General features: G+C 42.5%; 3 protein-coding genes across 9 annotated transcripts; all 3 read right to left on the bottom strand.

The window, feature by feature from the left end:
* Positions 1-193: 193 nt before the first annotated feature.
* On the bottom strand, positions 194-18,297 carry LOC118125495 (phospholipase A2, minor isoenzyme-like). Of its 7 annotated transcripts, none has more exons than XM_047344405.1 (4): positions 18,140-18,296; positions 10,389-10,551; positions 817-950; positions 194-729 (listed from the first exon to the last, which is right to left on the bottom strand). In XM_047344405.1, exons 1-4 carry the CDS (start codon positions 18,186-18,188, stop codon positions 611-613), a joined length of 465 nt encoding a protein of 154 aa, XP_047200361.1. In that variant the 5' UTR covers positions 18,189-18,296; the 3' UTR covers positions 194-610. The 7 variants fall into 7 exon arrangements, with proteins under 7 accessions (XP_047200361.1, XP_035040024.2, XP_035040025.2 ...); XM_035184133.2 differs by lacking the exons at positions 10,389-10,551; positions 18,140-18,296 and adding exons at positions 1,043-1,205; positions 1,338-1,401; XM_035184134.2 differs by lacking the exons at positions 10,389-10,551; positions 18,140-18,296 and adding exons at positions 1,043-1,190; positions 1,338-1,401.
* LOC124855054 (phospholipase A2, minor isoenzyme-like) lies at positions 3,254-4,414 on the bottom strand. Its single transcript, XM_047344401.1, has 4 exons — positions 4,351-4,414; positions 4,057-4,204; positions 3,831-3,964; positions 3,254-3,743 (listed from the first exon to the last, which is right to left on the bottom strand). Exons 1-4 carry the CDS (start codon positions 4,397-4,399, stop codon positions 3,523-3,525), a joined length of 552 nt encoding a protein of 183 aa, XP_047200357.1. The 5' UTR covers positions 4,400-4,414; the 3' UTR covers positions 3,254-3,522.
* On the bottom strand, positions 5,939-6,940 carry LOC118125492 (phospholipase A2, minor isoenzyme). The gene is made up of 4 exons (XM_035184127.2): positions 6,783-6,940; positions 6,488-6,650; positions 6,262-6,395; positions 5,939-6,174 (listed from the first exon to the last, which is right to left on the bottom strand). Exons 1-4 carry the CDS (start codon positions 6,829-6,831, stop codon positions 6,056-6,058), a joined length of 465 nt encoding a protein of 154 aa, XP_035040018.1. The 5' UTR covers positions 6,832-6,940; the 3' UTR covers positions 5,939-6,055.
* Positions 18,298-18,787: the final 490 nt, after the last annotated feature.

Raw genomic sequence — 18,787 nt, 5'->3', positions numbered from 1 at the left:
AAGGTTGTACTTGTAGATTGTGTCTACTTGAGTGCACATTGTCTGATGTTTTGTTTGGAAGGTGAAACCACGATTGTGTCACCCTTAGAAAAGGTGACTATGGGAGGAAGAAGGTAAAGGTGCCTTAACAAAGACTTATGCATTGAAAAAAACAGTGTAAAACTCTATAAATTCATACACAAACTGAATCATCTTTTTTATCTTCTTTATTGAGTACTGCAAGCATTTGTATAATTTGATAAAGTGCCAATATTAAAGTCTACAGTCTGTAAACTACTTTCTGCAAGCAAGGGAAGAAAGAGCTAGATGAGAGCGCCCTCTACTGGAAACTTGAGTTAGGATTATACCTGTGAATAACCAGCATCAGTTAATGAGAGATGCAGATCTACTGGTGTTTCTTGTCAGGATACAGATCCACAGCTGACAATAGAGATGCAGCACAAAGAAAGAAGGAGAAAAGAAAACCATGACCTTGTGAATGTGACAGTACAAAGTCAGTGGGAGTATTTCAATGAGCGGACGAAACAAGCTGCTGCCGCTCCTGAGAGCTCAGTGATGGGTGTGTCGTGTGTGGGACTGGATCCTGCATTGGATTAACTGCAGAGGTCTTCTACTGACATCGGTCGCTGGGCAGTCGCTTGTGCTCGGGGTTATAAGGCGATTTGGCGAAACACTCGGCGGCCTTCCTGTCACACTCGCAGATGAACATCTTGCATGCGTTGTTTTTCTCTGAGGAGGAGAAAGTGCACAAGGTGGTTAGGAGGTTATTTCTTCTTCTTTAATAACCTCACGCTCTTGTCGTCTCGGTGCACTCACTGTTACAGGTGAGTGTCTTGCTTGCTTTGTCACAGCTGTAGGAGTACATCTTGGTGTAAGGGTTGTGGAAGATGGACCAGCATGCGTTGAGCTGCATGGCGTCACCGTAACAGTTGTCGTGCACTTGGCAGCACCTGCAGGTTTGACAACACAAGTGTTCAGACAGGGCGAAAAGGTGTTTTTATGTCATGGTAGCACTGAACTGAGAGAGTGAATGAATCACGACCTGTCCAGATCGTCCACAGGCGTGCCAGAGCCGCCCTTTCCACAGTAGCAGCCGTAGTCAGTGTAGTCGAAAATCGGCCAGCTGTCGGGCATCATGCACAGGATCATGTTCCTGAACTGGTTGAGCGCCTTGTCGTTGGTAGACAGGGCTGAAGCACAACAAGCTGGAAATATGAGGATTCTGGTTATACAGGACTAGAAGGAGCATCAACCGCCGCACATGCAGATGAATCAGAAATACTGTATATATCCACAAGGGAGATGGGGGGTGAAGCTTTTTGTGAAGATGTACTCACCCACAGAGAGGCCGGCGGCCAAGAGAAACAGAGTTCGGAGGGCGTTCATCCTGCGAGTCAAGACCTTCAGACACAGATCCAGCTCAGAGTTCAGGTCCTCTTTATATATCGAGCATCAGGCCTCGGGGGGCCCGCCCCGTCACCTGTTCATACGGCATAGGGTCGCACGGATCCGGGATTCAAACATGTGCAGAAAGCAAGATAAACTCCCACGCGCTTAACTTTCCTGTGAAGTCATAGTTCAGCAGCTCAGTGACCACACAGCGATGTTAACTGGGGCGAGAGAGAGGATTCACACTGTGGCCCTTTCTACTCTTTCTACTATTTGTACAAGTGTGATTTCTTACAGTGGCCAGTGTATTGTGCTGTATTATAACTAAAGAAAAGAGACATTTAAAAATAAAATTATATCCCATCTCCAGTTAATAAACATCAATATATACTTTCTTCCATTCGTTCTGCTGTATTAAGAAACCTCAGAGAAATAGGGTCACTTTTGTTAATATACTGAACAGATACTTTTCATTTTGTTGAGAGAGGCTGCGACATTATAACAAGAAATACTTACTGCAAAGAGGTTTGCACTGAAAAACGACATCTATTAAGTTATTAATTCCGGGAGATTAATACATGAGTGTGGTTGGTTGTTCTCATCCAGGTTTCATTGGAAATATTACGAAAAGTAATGTATGTACGTTTGTATTCCACTTAATCGTGAGTCAGGAGGCTGGGGACCTATGAGAGAGACAGAAGCACATAGGTCACATCGCCCAGCCTCCAATGTTTGCATTATTTTGTCCTGTACAAAAAGAGAGATAACAAACGTAACATTGAAACTTTCCACCATATGTACGGAGAAGTGGAAAATCCCGAACTACAAAATTACATCTTGGATGATGTGAAGAGGACGATAACAGTGGAAGGCAATATTTGTTCTGTTGTCTGTCAGTTCTGTGATGAAATAACGTTGATCTTTCACTTTATCGTGGCTCAAACCACATCTGCTGCCTCATGTGCTTCATGTTATAACATATAGGTGTTTTGTATTGTACTGCAATCAGTCATTAAAAAAAGTTGCGTTACTCTAAAATGTTTCTTCTTCCTTTTCAGATAATAATCGTGAGTCAAGTCATTAAAAAAAGCTGCGTTACTCTGTTTCTTTTCTTTTTCCTTTTCAGATAAAAACGTTTTTATATTTTCAACTTTTATATAATCATATAAAGCAAAGAAATAAATCAATGGTTTGGTTGCTGCACCTCCTTCAGTCACTCCATTCTCTGTTTTCATCACTAATTCCATGAGTCCTCTCCTCAGTCTTTCTGAGTAAAGCTCATTTCTCCCACTTTTCTTCCAACTCTCTCTTGTAGTCTGAGGCTGTTTGTCAATTTCATGTTTTAAACATTTCAGAAGCCGCTGTCTGGTTCATCAGAGATTAGTTGAAACAACTCATCGCCTTTTCTAAATAAACAGTGTTTGATTGAAGCTGACAACACACACGACTCAAACTGCACACGGATTTGAACTGTAACAGGATCTTTAATACAAATATCTCTCAAAATGGAAAATGTGCACGCACCAGCACGATTCAAAGGCTCAACAACACATTTCATTTAATGACACAGCAATTTATCTGAATGTCGAGCATCTTCTCATCAATAAATCATCACCACGTCGATTCTGAGACAACAGCAGCGACGAAAAAAAACAAAGACACCTTTACGCAGAAGATCTTCTTTTTGTTCACGGCTGTTACACCCAGACACCAACATGTGACAAATACATATTGATGTTTCAAGTCATAATTTCAGTCCTTCAGATCATTAACAATACAAACATGTTGACAGCAACTCCTCAGTAACGCAGCTCTCACACATACGAGGCTTCAACAGAAATGTTTCCTAATCGCTTGGACTGTGGCGAGTGCCAATATTAAAGTCTAGAGTCTGTAAACTACTTTCTGCAAGCAAGGGAAGAAAGAGCTAGATGAGAGCGCCCTCTACTGGAAACTTGAGTTAGGATTATACCCGTGAACAACCAGCATCAGTTAATGAGAGACACAGATCTACTGGTGTTTCTTGTCAGGATACAGATCCACAGCTGACAATAGAGATGCAGCACAAAGAAAGAAGGAGAAAAGAAAACCATGACCTTGTGAATGTGACAGTACAAAGTCAGTGGGAGTATTTCAATGAGCGGACGAAACAAGCTGCTGCCGCTCCTGAGAGCTCAGTGATGGGTGTGTCGTGTGTGGGACTGGATCCTGCGTTGGATAAACTGCAGAGGTATTTGAATGACATCGGTTGCTGGGCAGGTGCTCGTGCTCGGGGATCCAAGGCGATTTGGCGAAACACTCTGCGGCCTTCCTGTCACACTCGCAGATGAACATCTCACATTCGTTGTTGTTCTCTGAGGAGGAGAAAATGCACAAGGTGGTTAAGAGGTTATTTCTTCTTCTTTAATAACCTCACGCTCTTGTCGTCTCGGTTCACTCACCGCCACAGGTGATCGTCTTGCTTGCTTTGTCACAGCTGTAGGCGTAGAACTCGATGTAAGGGTTGTCGATGATGAACCAGCATTGGTCGTGCTGCATGGCGTCACTGTAACACTTGTCGTGCACTTGGCAGCACCTGCAGGTTTGACAACACAAGTGTTCAGACAGGGCGAAAAGGTGTTTTTATGTCATGGTAGCACTGAGCTGAGAGAGTGAATGAATCAAGACCTGTCCAGATCGTCCACAGGCGTGCCAGAGCCGCCCACTCCACAATAGCAGCCGTAGTCAGTGTAGTCGAAAAGCGGCCAGCTGTCAGGCATCATGCACAGGATCATGTTCCTGAACTGGTTGAGTGCCTTGTCGTTGGTAGACAGGGCTGAATCACAACAAGGTGGAAGGATGAGAAATCTGGTTATACAGGACTAGAAGGAGCATCAACCGCCGCACATGCAGATGAATCAGAAATACTGTATATATCCACAAGGGAGATGGGGGTGAAGCTTTCTATTAAGATGTACTCACCCACAGAGAGGCCGGCGGCCAAGAGAAACAGAGTTCGGAGGGTGTTCATCCTGCGAGTCAAGACCTTCAGACACAGATCCAGCTCAAAGTTCAGGTCCTCTTTATATATCGAGCATCAGGCCTCGGGGGGCCCGCCCCGTCACCTGTTCATACGGCATAGGGTCGCACGGGATCCGGGATTCAAACATGTGCAGAAAGCAAGAAAAACTCCCACGCGCTTAACTTTCCTGTGAAGTCATAGTTCAGCAGCTCAGCGACCACACAGCGATGTTAACTGGGGCGAGAGAGAGGATTCACACTGTGGCCCTTTCTACTCTTTCTACTATTTGTACAAGTGTGATTTCTTACAGTGGCCAGTGTATTGTGCTGTATTATAACTAAAGAAAAAGAGACATTTAAAAATAAAATTATATCCCATCTCCAGTTAATAAACGTCAATATATACTTTCTTCCATTCGTTCTGCTGTATTAAGAAACCTCAGAGAAATAGGGTCACTTTTGTTAATATACTGAACAGATACTTTTCATTTTGTTGAGAGAGGCTGCGACATTATAACAAGAAATACTTACTGCAAAGAGGTTTGCACTGAAAAACGACGTCTATTAAGTTATTAATTCCGGGAGATTAATACATGAGTGTGGTTGGTTGTTCTCATCCAGGTTTCATTGGAAATATTACGAAAAGTAATGTATGTACGTTTGTATTCCACTTAATCGTGAGTCAGGAGGCTGGGGACCTATGAGAGAGACAGAAGCACATAGGTCACATCGCCCAGCCTCCAATGTTTGCATTATTTTGTCCTGTACAAAAAGAGAGATAACAAACGTAACATTGAAACTTTCCACCATATGTACGGAGAAGTGGAAAATCCCGAACTACAAAATTACATCTTGGATGATGTGAAGAGGACGATAACAGTGGAAGGCAATATTTGTTCTGTTGTCTGTCAGTTCTGTGATGAAATAACGTTGATCTTTCACTTTATCGTGGCTCAAACCACATCTGCTGCCTCATGTGCTTCATGTTATAACATATAGGTGTTTTGTATTGTACTGCAATCAGTCATTAAAAAAAGTTGCGTTACTCTAAAATGTTTCTTCTTCCTCCTACGTCGTCTTGGTCCAAACTAGCAATGTGCTCTGATACTCTGACTGAAATGGCAAACGGACCACAACACTGCAACTATATTAAGATGACATCATCAACCAAGGTAAAAAATAATATATACAACTGAATACTTCACAAATAATACAAAAACTCTATGAATTCATTCACTCACAAACGGAATCATTTTTTTTATCTTCTTTATTGAGTACTGCAAGCATTTGTATAATTTGATAAAGTGCCAATATTAAAGTCTACAGTCTGTAAACTACTTTCTGCAAGCAAGGGAAGAAAGAGCTAGATGAGAGCGCCCTCTACTGGAAACTTGAGTTAGGATTATACCCGTGAATAACCAGCATCAGTTAATGAGATGCAGATCTACTGGTGTTTGTCAGGATACAGATCCACAGCTACAATAGAGATGCAGCACAAAGAAAGAAGGAGAAAAGAAAACCAAGGACTTTGTGAATGTGACAGTACAAAGTCAGTGGGAGTATTTCAATGAGCGGACGAAATGTTCAAGTGCCGCTCCTGAGAGCTCAGTGATGGGTGTGTCGTGTGTGGGACTGGATCCTGCCTTCGATAAACTGCAGAGGTCTTCTACTGACATCGGTCGCTGGGCAGGTGCTTGTTCTTGGGGTTATGACATGATCTGGCGAAACACTTGGCGGCCTTCCTGTCACACTTGCAGATGAACATCTCACATGCGTTGTTGTTCTCTGAGGAGGAGAAAGTGCACAAGGTGGTTAGGAGGTTATTTCTTCTTCTTTAATAACAACATGCTCTTGTCGTCTCGGTGCACTCACTGCCACAGGTGATCTTCTTTCTTGCTTTGGCACATCTGTAGGAGTAAAAATTGATGTATGGGTTGTCGAAGAAGGACGTGCATTCCTTGAGCTGCATGGCGTCTCTGTAACAGTTGTCGTGCACTTGGCAGCACCTGCAGGTTTGACAACACAAGTGTTCAGACAGGGTGAAGAGGTGTTTTTATGTCATGGTAGCACTGAGCTGAGAGAGTGAATGAATCACGACCTGTCCAGCTTGTCCACAGGCGTGCCAGTGCCGCCCACTCCACAGTAGCAGCCATAGTTACTGTAGTCGAAATTCGGCCAGCTGTCGGGCATCATGCACAGGATCATTTGCCTGAACTGGGTGATCGCCTTGTCGTTGGTAGACAGGGCTGAATCACAACAAGCTGGAAGGAGAAGAAATCTGGTTAAACAGGACTAGAAGGAGCATCAACTGCCGCACATGCAGATGAATCAGAAATACTGTATATATCCACAATGGAGATGGGGGGTGAAGCTTTCTGTGAAGATGTACTCACCCACAGAGAGGCCGGCGGCCAAGAGAAACAGAGTTCGGAGGGCGTTCATCCTGCGAGTCAAGACCTTCAGACACAGATCCAGCTCAAAGTTCAGGTCCTCCTTATATATCGAGCATCAGGCCTCGGGGGGCCCGCCCCGTCACCTGTTCATACGACATAGGGTCGCACCCCTCACAGTGAACAGGATCCGGGATTCAAACAACAACCAACATGTGCAAAAAGCAAGATAAACTCCAACGAGCTTAACTTTTCTGTGAAGTCATAGTTCAGCAAATACAATTATATAAATAACAAAATAAAAAGTGGGTTTCTTTATCTTAACGACATATTTTGTTCTTCCTTCCTCCGTCTCCTCTCGTCTTCCATCCTTGTTTTTTCAAAAACAATATCCATTTTCCAGTTCCTCTTCCATCTCATATCAAATATTTGAGCTGCAATTTCCCATCTCCAGTTAATAAACGTCATTATTTACTTTCTTCCATTCGTTCCATACTTCTCATTTTGTTGAGAGAGGCTGCGACATTATACAGAGAAATAATTACTGCAAAGAGGTTTGCACTGAAAAACAACGTCTATTAAGTTAATTCCAGTTTTGATGCAAAACCGGGAGATTAATACACGAGTGTGGCTGGTTGTTCTCATCCAGGTTTCATAGGAAATATTACGAAAAGTAATGTATGTACGTTTGTATTCCACTTAATCGTGAGTCAAGTCATTAAAAAAAGCTGCGTTACTCTGTTTCTTTTCTTTTTCCCTTTCAGATAAAAAGGTTTTTATATTTTCAACTTCTATATAATCATATAAAGCAAAGAAATGAAGAAATGGTTTTGTTGCTGCACCTCCTTCAGTCACTCCATTCTCTGTTTTCATCACTAATTCCATGAGTCCTCTCCTCAGTCTTTCTGAGTAAAGCTCATTTCTCCCACTTTTCTTCCAACTCTCTCTTGTAGTCTGAGGCTGTTTGTCAATTTCATGTTTTAAACAATTCAGAAGCCGCTGTCTGGATCATCAGAAATTAGTTGAAACAACTCATCACCTTTTACAAATAAACAATGTTTGATTGAAGCTGACAACACACACGACTCAAACTGCACACGGATTTGAACTGTAACAGGATCTTTAATACAAATATCTCTCAAAATGGAAAATGTGCACGCACCAGCACGATTCAAAGGCTCAACAACACATTTCATTTAATGACACAGCAATTTATCTGAATGTCGAGCATCTTCTCATCAATAAATCATCACCATGTCGATTCTGAGACAACAGCAGCGACAAAAAAAAACAAAGACACCCTTACGCAGAAGATCTTCTTTTTGTTCACGGCTGTTACACCCAGACACCAACATGTGACAAATACATTTGTTGCCAACTGCGTTGTGGTTGTGGTTTTGTTGTGTCACTGTGTTTGAGCTGCGTGTCGAGAGAAGCTCAACTTAATTTAACAGCTGCCAATCAAATCGCATTTTAACAAACACTCAAGAGCAGGCGCCAGCCAATCACATGAATGCAAATACAATTTTCAGCCTGACATCAAACATCTCAAGGAGGCGGAGGCAGAGTGTGAACCTGGTGAATGTTGCTTGTGAAATGTATTTCCCACAACTTCCCTTTAGCATTGCACGGGCAGCTAGCATGGAGCGTTAGCACAAAGGCCACACTCCGTGTGCCCCGGAGCAGGAGACTGATTGGTTATCTTAATGATGATCATGCCAGCACCAGTGTCAGGCACGTCCACCGTAGCGTTGAAGAACACGCGGTGTGTGTGAGCGCTCGCTGCTCAGCAGCAGTTCCAGTCTGTTACACGATCCTGAGCCGTTTCCCTTTGTCAGTTTTGTGGTTCTTCAAGCCAACGTCCGTCACTTGGTCACAATGATGTGTTTCCATTTATCATCTTTTCCATTTACTTTAACTCTTCATCTCAACTCTCACTTTATAGAAACTGGTATTGCAAATAAATAGTGTCAAAATCAAAATGATGCCATATTGACTGAGGGCAGAGATAAACTACATGGTGTGACCATCGATCAAATAAAGATGGACGACTTGACACCTTCCCAAGTGGCACCAAACTGTCTGGTTACCCCCTGGTGGCTGGATGCAGTATAGTCATAAACTGCACCTAGACTAACAGTCAATGTGCATGCTCAATATATTTTAAAGATGGTTTCCAATTATTTTACAAAATGTACGCTCGCGTTTCTCTGCAAAACAGAAGGAAGTGGAGACGCGTCATCCATTTGTATTACAGTCATTGCGCTTTGACTCAATTAGCGACCGTATTTACACTGTGTAAATTAAGGAGGATGTCAGTGGTATATCAGCGCGCCAAAAACTGCAGAGATGATCAAAATGTATGTGTACGCATTAGAATTATACATTATAGTAATGTATGTATTATTTTTCCGGACATTGTCGCCAGTAAGTGTGAACCTTGTACCTGATCAGGATACATGGCACTGTGTGTACATTCTACACAAAAATAAATGTTTACTATCGAGTGCAAAGATTTAAAGTTTAGAAATAAGTTAATTCATGATAACATAATAATTTGGTTTGGTTTTGGTCTCAACTACGTCGTCTTGGTCCAAACTAGCAATGTGCTCGGACACTTGACTGAAATGGCAACGGACCACAACACTGCAACTATATTAAGATGACATCATCAACCAAGGTAAAAAATAATATATACAACTGAATACTTCACAAATAATACAAAAACTCTATGAATTCATTCACTCACAAACGGAATCATTTTTTTTATCTTCTTTATTGAGTACTGCAAGCATTTGTATAATTTGATAAAGTGCCAATATTAAAGTCTACAGTCTGTAAACTACTTTCTGCAAGCAAGGGAAGAAAGAGCTAGATGAGAGCGCCCTCTACTGGAAACTTGAGTTAGGATTATACCTGTGAATAACCAGCATCAGTTAATGAGAGAGTGCAGATCTACTGGTGTTTCTTGTCAGGATATGATCCACAGCTGACAATAGAGATATTTGCAGCACAAAGAAAGAAGGAGAAAAGAAAACCATGACCTTGTGAATGGGACAGTACAAAGTCAGTGGGAGTATTTCCAATGAGTGATCTAAATAAGCTGCTGCCGCTCCTGAGAGCCTTCAGTGATGGTGTGTCGTGTGGGACTGGATCCTGCATTGGATTAACTGCAGAGGTCTTCACTGACATCGGTCAGCTGGGCAGTCGCTTGTGCTCGGGGTTATAAGGCGATTTGGCGAAACACTGCGGCTTCCTGTCACCCGCAGATGAACATCTTGCATGCGTTGTTTTTCTGAGGAGGAGAAAGGTACAAGGTGGTTAGGAGGTTATTTCTTCTTTTTCTTTAATAACCTCACGCTCTTGTCAAATCTCGGTGCACTCACTGTTAGGTGGAGTGTCTTGCTTGCTTTGTCACAGCTGGTAGGAGGAGATCTTGGTGTAAGGGTTAGAAGATGGACCAGCATGCGTTGAGCTGCATGGCTACTGCAACAGTTGTCGTGGCACTTGGCAGCACTCTGCAGGTTTGACAACACAGTGTTCAGACAGGGCGAAAAGGTGTTTTTATGTCATGGTAGCACTGAACTGAGAGAGTGAATGAATCACGACCTGTCCAGATCGTCCACAGGCGTGCCACCGCCGCCCTTTCCACAGTAGCAGCCGTAGTGAGCGTAGTCAATAATCGGCCGGCTGTCGGGCATCTCGCACCGGATCTGGATCCAGAACTGGTTGAGCGCCCTTTCGTGGCGAGACAGGACTGGACCACAGCAAGCTGGAAATATGAGGATTCTGGTTATACAGGACTAGAAGGAGCATCAACCGCCGCACATGCAGATGAATCAGAAATACTGTATATATCCACAAGGGAGATGGGGGGTGAAGCTTTTTGTTAAGATGTACTACCTACAGAGAGGCCGGGCGCAAGAGGAAACACAGAGTTCGGAGGGTTCATCCTGAGAGTCAAGACCTTCAGACACAGATCCAGCTCAGAGTTCAGGTCCTCTTTATATATCGAGCATCAGGCCTCAGGGGGCCCGCCCTGTCACCTGTTCATACGACATAGGGTCGCACCCCTCACAGTGAACAGGATCCGGGATTCAAACACGAACCAACATTCGTGAGAAAAACTCTAACGCCCTTAAGTTTTCTGAGAAGTCATAGTTCAGCAGCTCAGTGACCACAAAGCGATGTTAACTGAGGTGAGAGAGGATTCACAGTGTGGATCTTTCTACTCTTCATTTGTAAAAATGGGATTTCTTACAGCAGTGGCCAGTGTATTGTGCTGTATTATAACTAAAGAAAAAGAGACATTTAAAAATAAAATTATATATATAATAAAATAAAGTGGGTTTCTTCATCTTAGTTATATTTTGTTCTTCCTTCCTCCTCCTCTCGTCTTCCATCCTTGTTTTTTCAAAAGCAATATCCATTTTCCGTTTCCTCTTCCATCTCATATCAAATATTTGAGTTACAATTTCCCATCTCCAAGAAAAAGGTCACTTTTCTTAATATACTGAACGGAAACGTCTCATTTTGTTGAGAGAGGCTGCGACATTATACAGAGAAATAATTACTGCAAAGAGGTTTGCACTGGAAAACAACGTCTATTAAGTTAATTCCAGTTTTGATGCAAAACCGGGAGATTAATACATGAGTGTGGTTGGTTGTTCTCATCCAGGTTTCATAGGAAATATTACGAAAAGTAATGTATGTACGTTTGTATTCCACTTAATCGTGAGTCAAGTCATTAAAAAAAGCTGCGTTACTCTGTTTCTTTTCTTCTTCCTTTTCAGATAAAAAGGTTTTGATATTTTCAACTTTTATATAATCATATAAAGCAAAGAAATAAATCAATGGTTTGGTTGCTGCACCTCCTTCAGTCACTCCATTCTCTGTTTTCATCACTAATTCCATGAGTCCTCTCCTCAGTCTTTCTGAGTAAAGCTCATTTCTCCCACTTTTCTTCCAATCCTCTCTGTAGTCTGAGGCTGTTTGTCAATTTCATGTTTTAAACATTTCAGAAGCCGCTGTCTGGTTCATCAGAGATTAGTTGAAACAACTCATCGCCTTTTGCAAATAAACAGTGTTTTGATTGAAGCTGACAACACACATAACTCAAACTGCACACGGATTCGAACTGTAACAGGATCTTTAATACAAATATCTCTCAAAATAGAAAATGTGCACGCACCAGCACGATTCAAAGGCTCAACAACACATTTCATTTAATGACACATCAATTTATCTGAATGTCGAGCATCTTCTCATCAATAAATCATCACCATGTCGATTCTGAGACAACAGCAGCGACGAAAAAAAACAAAGACACCTTTACGCAGAAGATCGTCTTTTTGTTTCACGGCTGTTACACCCAGACACCAACATGTGACAAATACATATTGATGTTTCAAGTCATAATTTCCGTCCTTCAGATCATTAACCAGGGGTAGGCAACCTTTACTATCAAAAGAGCCGTTTTGCCCCCTCTTCCCCCAAATCAAATTTGTCTGGAGCTGCAAAACATATTTGATAACACAGCTTATAACGTTGATATATAGTTATACTATATATATTAAAACTCTAGTTTGTTGCATTTATGAAATTATAGAACGACAATAAAGAAAACTGTTGACATTTTATTGCTATTTTTAACTGTTACAACAAAGGAAAACACCAAACTCTTATGAAGAGGAGAAGAAAATACACTGGCAATGTGAAGGCCTACTTTGAAATAAATTAAACACAGAACTATGCAGGCCTATTTGAGTCCTCCCCATATTTGTGGGAAATGTATGAAATAAGAAGTAGTCCACTTTGAAACAAATAAAAAGATATAGCTAAAGCCTTATAGCTTAAAAAGATATATTTTAGTTGACGAAGTATTAAAACAAAAAGTGAGAGCAGGTCAGACTGGAGGCGGACACATGACTGAAGCTCGGTACAAACCAGCTGCAGCTTCTGCTCTGATCTAGAAGCTGCGGCGCTGATCTCTGAGCAGCTGAGACCAGAGAGACTCGGTGTTTTCACTGTTTCCACTGATAAGAAGCAGCCGGTAAGTACGTGACGAGCGGGGTGGGCGGGGCCTGTTTGTGTGTGGGCTGTCTAGGAGCACACACACACACACACACACACACATGCACGCACACCCGCTCCTGGTATTTCATGCTGGCCTGATACGATGATTTAATAAAAATGAACGTGACGTTCACTCACGTTCATCATATGAAAACTGATTCGTTAAGTTCACTGCTCAACACTGCACAGGGAGCCGCAGAGGGGCTGAAGAGTCAGCGGGTTGCCGACTCCCTGACCTAGAGAGACTAAACACCAATGTGCATGCTCAATATGTTTTTCTGAAAGATGGTTTCAATTATTTTACAAAAATGTATGTTCAAGTGTTTCTCTGCAAACAGAAGGAAGTGGAGACGCCATCCATTTGTATACAGTCATTGTGTTTGACTCTGAATTAGCGCACTGTGTTTATACACTGTGTAAATTAAGGAGGATATCAGTGGTATATCAGTGCGTCAAAACTGCAGAGATGATCCAAATGTATGTGTGTACGCATTAGTATTATACACAAGGTAATGTATTTATTATTCTTCGATACATTGTCGTGCCGTAGTGAACTCTTGTACCTTGATCAGGATACATACACTGTGCAGCATTCCCACAATAAAAATAAATGTTTACTATCGTATGTAGTTATTTTAAAGTTTAGAACAAGCATCCATGATAACATAACACTTCTGTCTGGTTTTGGTCTCAACTACGTCGTCTTGGTCCAAACTAGCAATGTGCTCAGACACTTGACTGAAATGGCAACGGACCACAACACTGCAACTATATTAAGATGACATCATCAACCAAGGTAAAAAATAATATATACAACTGAATACTTCACAAATAATACAAAAACTCGATAAATTCACACACACAGAAACTGAATCATTTTTTAATATTCTTTATTGAGTACTGCAAGCATTTGTATAATTTGATAAAGTGCCAATATTAAAGTCTACAGTCTGTAAACTACTTTCTGCAAGCAAGGGAAGACAGAGCTAGATGAGAGCGCCCTCTACTGGAAACTTGAGTTAGGATTATACCTGTGAATAACCAGCATCAGTTAATGAGAGATGCAGATCTACTGGTGTTTCTTGTCAGGATACAGATCCACAGCTAACAATAGAGATGCAGCACAAAGAAAGAAGGAGAAAAGAAACCATGACTCAGAATGTGAGACAGTACAAAGTCAGTGGAGTATTTCACGAGCGGACGAAACACAAGCGCCGCTCCTGAGAGCTCAGTGATGGGTGTGTCGTGGTGTGGGGACTGATCCTGCTCGATAAACTGCAGAGGTCTTCTACTGACATCGGTCGCTGGGCAGGTGCTCGTGCTCGGTGATCCAAGGCGATTTGGCGAAACACTCGGCGGCCTTCCTGTCACACTCGCAGATGAACATCTCACATTTGTTGTTTTTCTCTGAGGAGGAGAAAGTGCACAAGGTGGTTAGGAGGTTATTACTTCTTCTTCTTTAATAACCTCACGCTCTTGTCGTCTCGGTGCACTCACCGCCACAGGTGATCGTCTTGCTCGCTTTGTCACAGATGTAGGAGTACAAATTGATGTAAGGGTTGTCGAAGAAGGACGTGCATTCCTTGAGATTCTCGGCTTCACCGTAACAGTTGTCGTGCACTTGGCAGCACCTGCAGGTTTGACAACACAAGTGTCTGGGGACAGGGCTGGGGGAGGATGTTTTTATGTCATGGTAGCACTTGAGCTGAGAGAGTGAATGAATCACGACCTGTCAAGATCGTCCACAGGCGTGCCACCGCCGCCCTTTCCACAGTAGCAGCCGTAGTCAGCGTAGTCGAAAATCGGCCAGCTTTTGGGCATCGTGCACAGGATACCTGTCCTGAACTGGATGAGCGCCTTGGGTTTGATAGGTGGGCTTGAAGCACAACAAGCTGGAAGGATGAGAAATCTGGTTACACAGGACTAGAAGGAGCATCAACCGCCGCACATGCAGATGAATCAGAAATACTTTATCCAGAAGGGAGATGGGGGGTGAAGCTTTTTGTGAAGTTGTACTACCTACAGAGAGGCCATGCCAAGAGAAATAGAGTTCGGAGGGCGTTCATCCTGCAGTCAAGACCTTCAGACAAATCCAGCTCTCAGAGTTCAGGTCCTCTTTATATATCGAGCATCAGGTCTGGGGCCCGCCCGTCACCTGTTCATACGACAGGTAGTCTGAGGCTGTTTGTCAATTTCATGTTTTAAACATTTCAGAAGCCGCTGTCTGGTTCATCAGAGATTAGTTGAAACAACTCATCGCCTTTTGCAAATAAACAGTGTTTGATTGATGCTGACAACACACATGACTCAAACTGCACACGGATTTGAACTGTAATCTTTAATACAAATATCTCTCAAAATGGAAAATGTGCACGCACCAGCACGAGTCAAAGGCTCAACAACACATTTCATTTAATGACACAGCAATTTATCTGAATGTCGAGCATCTTCTCATCAATAAATCATCACCACGTCGATTCTGAGACAACAGCAGCGACGAAAAAAAACAAAGACACCTTTTCGCAGAAGATCTTCTTTTTGTTCACGGCTGTTACACCTAGACACCAACATGTGACAAATACATATTGATGTTTCAAGTCATAATTTCAGTCTTTCAGATCATTAACAATACAAACATGTTGACAGCAACTCCTCAGTAACGCAGCTCTCACACATACGAGGCTTCAACAGAAATGTTTCCTGATCGCTTGGACTGTGGCGAGTGCGTTGCTAAACTGCGTTGTGGTTGTGGTTTTGTTGTGTCACTGTGTTTGAGCTGCGTGTCGAGATAAGCTCAACTTAATTTAACAGCTGCCAATCAAATCGCATCTTAACAAACACTCAAGAGCAGGCGCCAGCCAATCACACGAATGCAAATACAATTTTCAGCCTGACATCAAACATCTCAAGGAGGCGGAGGCAGAGTGTGAACCTGGTGAATGTTGCTTGTGAAATGTATTTCCCACGACTTCCCTTTAGCATTGCACGGGCAGCTAGCATGGAGCGTTAGCACAAAGGCCACACCATGGGTGCCCCAAGCAGGACACTGTGATTGGTTATCTTAATGATGATCATGCCAGCACTCAGTGTCAGGCACGCCCACCGTAAAGCTGCTGAAGCAACACGTGTGTGTGAGCGCTCGCTGCTCAGCAGCAGTTCCAGTCTGTTACACGATCCTGAGCCGTTTCCCTTTGTCAGTTTTGTGGTTCTTCAAGCCAACGTCCGTCACTTGGTCACAATGATGTGTTTCCATTTATGTCATCTTTTCCATTTACCTTAACTCTTCATCTCAACTCTCACTTCATAGAAACTGGTATTGCAACTAAATAGTGTCAAAATCAAAATTATGCCATATTGACTGAGAGCAGGGATAAACTACATGGTGTGACCATCGACTGTAAATAAAGATGGCCGACTCTGACACACCTTTCCGGCGGTTCAAACTGTCTTGGTTACCCCCCTGGTGGCTGGATGCAGTATAGGTCATAAACTGCACCTAGACTAAACAGTCAATGTGCATGCTCAATATGTTTTTCTTAAAGATGGTTTCAATTATTTTACAAAATGTAAGTTCAAGTGTTTCTCTGCAAAACAGAAGGAAGTGGAGACGCGTCATCCATTTGTATACACAGTCATTATGCGACTCTGAATTAGCGCACTGTGTTTACACTGTGTAAATTAAGGAGGATATCAGTGGTATATCAGTGCTACAAACTGCAGAGATGATCCAAATGTATGTGTGTACGCATTAGTATTATACATTATAGTAATGTATTATTCTTCCGATACATTGTCGTGCCAAGTGAACTCTTGTACCTGATCAGGATACATACACTGTGTGTACATTCTACACAAAATAAATGATTACTATCGTAGTGCAGTTATTTTAAAGTTTAGAACAAGTTAATTCATGATAACATAATAATTTGCTCTGCTTAGCCCCAACTACGTCGTCTTGGTCCAAACTAGCAATGTGTCGACACTTGACTGAAATGGCAACGACCAGCAACACTGCAACTATATTAAGATGACATCATCAACCAAGGTAAAAAATAATATATACAACTGAATACTTCACAAATAATACAAAAACTCTAAAAGTTCATTCACTCACAAACGGAATCATTTTTTTTATCTTCTTTATTGAGTACTGCAAGCATTTGTATAATTTGATAAAGTGCCAATATTAAAGTCTAGAGTCTGTAAACTACTTCCTGCAAGCAAGGGAAGAAAGAGCTAGATGAGAGCGCCCTCTACTGGAAACTTGAGTTAGGATTATACCTGTGAATAACCAGCATCAGTTAATGAGAGATGCAGATCTACTGGTGTTTCTTGTCAGGATACAGATCCACAGCTAACAATAGAGATGCAGCACAAAGAAAGAAGGAGAAAAGAAACCATGACCTTGTGAATGGACAGTACAAAGTCAGTGGGAGTATTTCAATGAGCGGACGAAATGTTGCTGCCGCTCCTGAGAGCTCAGTGATGGGTGTGTCGTGTGTGGGACTGGATCCTGCCTTCGATTAACTGCAGAGGTCTTCTACTGACATCGGTCGCTGGGCAGTCGCTTGTTCTTGGGGTTATAAGGCGATTTGGCGAAACACTCGGCGGCCTTCCTGTCACACTCACAGATGAACATCTCACATTTGTTGTTTTTCTCTGAGGAGGAGAAAGTGCACAAGGTGATTAGGAGGTTATTTCTTCTTCTTTAATAACCTCACGCTCTTGTCGTCTCGGTGCACTCACTGTTACAGGTGATCGTCTTGCTTTCTTTGTCACAGATGGAGGAGTACATCTTGGTGTAAGGGTTGTGGAAGAAGGACCAGCATTCCTTGAGCTTCTCGGCATCACCGTAACAGTTGTCGTGCACTTCGCAGCACCTGCAGGTTTGACAACACAAGTGTTCAGACAGGGCGAAAATATCTTTTTATGTCATGGTAGCACTGAACTGAGAGAGTGAATGAATCATGACCTGTCCAGCTCGTCCACAGGCGTGCCAGAGCCGCCCAGTCCACAGTAGCAGCCGTAGTCAGCGTAGTCCCAAAGCGGCCAGCTTTTGGGCATCGTGCACAGGATACCTGTCCTGAACTGGATGAGCGACTGGATCTCCATGACCGGATCGCCGTAATTAGACAGGGCTTGATCACAGCAAGGTGGAAGAATGAGAAATCTGGTCATACAGGACTCGAAGGAGCATCAACCGCCGCACATGCAGATGAATCAGAAATACTTTATATATCCACGAGGGAGATGGGGGGTGAAGCTTTTTGTGAAGATGTACTCACCCACAGAGAGGCCGGCGGCCAAGAGAAACAGAGTTCTGACGGCGTTCATCCTGCGAGTCAAGACCTTCAGACACAGATCCAGCTCAGAGTTCAGGTCCTCCTTATATATCGAGCATCAGAGATTCAAACACGAACCAACATTCGAGAGAAAAACTCCAACGCGCTTAACTTTTCTGTGAAGTCATAGTTCAGCAGCTCAGTGACCACACAGCGATGTTAACTGAGGTGAGAGAGAGGATTCACAGTGTGGCCCTTTCTACTCTTCATTTGTAAAAGTGTTATTTCTTACAGTGGCCATTGTATTGTGCTGTATTATAACTAATGAAAAAGAGACAATTAAAAATAAATATATATTTAATAAAATAAAGTGGGTTTCTTCATCTTAAAGTTATATTTTGTTCTTCCTTCCTCCTCCTCTCGTCTTCCATCCTTGTTTTTTCAAAAACAATATCCATTTTCCGTTTCCTCTTCCATCTCATATCAAATATTTGAGTTACAATTTCCCATCTCCAGTTAATAAACGTCATTATTTACTTTCTTCCATTCGTTCCATACTTCTCATTTTGTTGAGAGAGGCTGCGACATTATACAGAGAAATAATTACTGCAAAGAGGTTTGCACTGAAAAACAACGCTCATTATTAATTCC

Source organism: Hippoglossus stenolepis, chromosome 18 (assembly GCF_022539355.2).
Source record: "Hippoglossus stenolepis isolate QCI-W04-F060 chromosome 18, HSTE1.2, whole genome shotgun sequence".
NCBI classification, from domain to species: Eukaryota; Metazoa; Chordata; class Actinopteri; order Pleuronectiformes; family Pleuronectidae; genus Hippoglossus; species Hippoglossus stenolepis.
Note: the sequence above shows the minus strand (reverse complement) of the source record. Positions and strands in the feature narration are given on the sequence as shown.

Bases quoted from the DNA above. Each gene is read 5' to 3' on its own strand.
- LOC124855054 (XM_047344401.1), bottom strand. From the start codon at position 4,399: ATGAACACCCTCCGAACTCTGTTTCTCTTGGCCGCCGGCCTCTCTGTG. The intron at 3,965-4,056 runs GTCTTGATTCAT...TCAAACCTGCAG, and splicing joins CCTGTGGACGATCTGGACAG to GTGCTGCCAAGTGCACGACA. The intron at 3,744-3,830 runs GTGAGTGAACCG...TCTCCTCCTCAG, and splicing joins CAAGACGATCACCTGTGGCG to AGAACAACAACGAATGTGAG.
- LOC118125495 (XM_047344404.1), bottom strand. From the start codon at position 18,188: ATGAACGCCGTCAGAACTCTGTTTCTCTTGGCCGCCGGCCTCTCTGTG. The intron at 17,993-18,139 runs GTGAGTACATCT...GCTGTGATCAAG, and splicing joins GGCCGCCGGCCTCTCTGTGG to CCCTGTCTAATTACGGCGAT. The intron at 14,262-17,600 runs GTGAGTGCACCG...TCTCCTCCTCAG, and splicing joins CAAGACGATCACCTGTAACA to AGAAAAACAACAAATGTGAG.
- LOC118125492 (XM_035184127.2), bottom strand. From the start codon at position 6,831: ATGAACGCCCTCCGAACTCTGTTTCTCTTGGCCGCCGGCCTCTCTGTG. The intron at 6,651-6,782 runs GTGAGTACATCT...TTCTCCTTCCAG, and splicing joins GGCCGCCGGCCTCTCTGTGG to CTTGTTGTGATTCAGCCCTG. The intron at 6,396-6,487 runs GTCGTGATTCAT...TCAAACCTGCAG, and splicing joins CCTGTGGACAAGCTGGACAG to GTGCTGCCAAGTGCACGACA.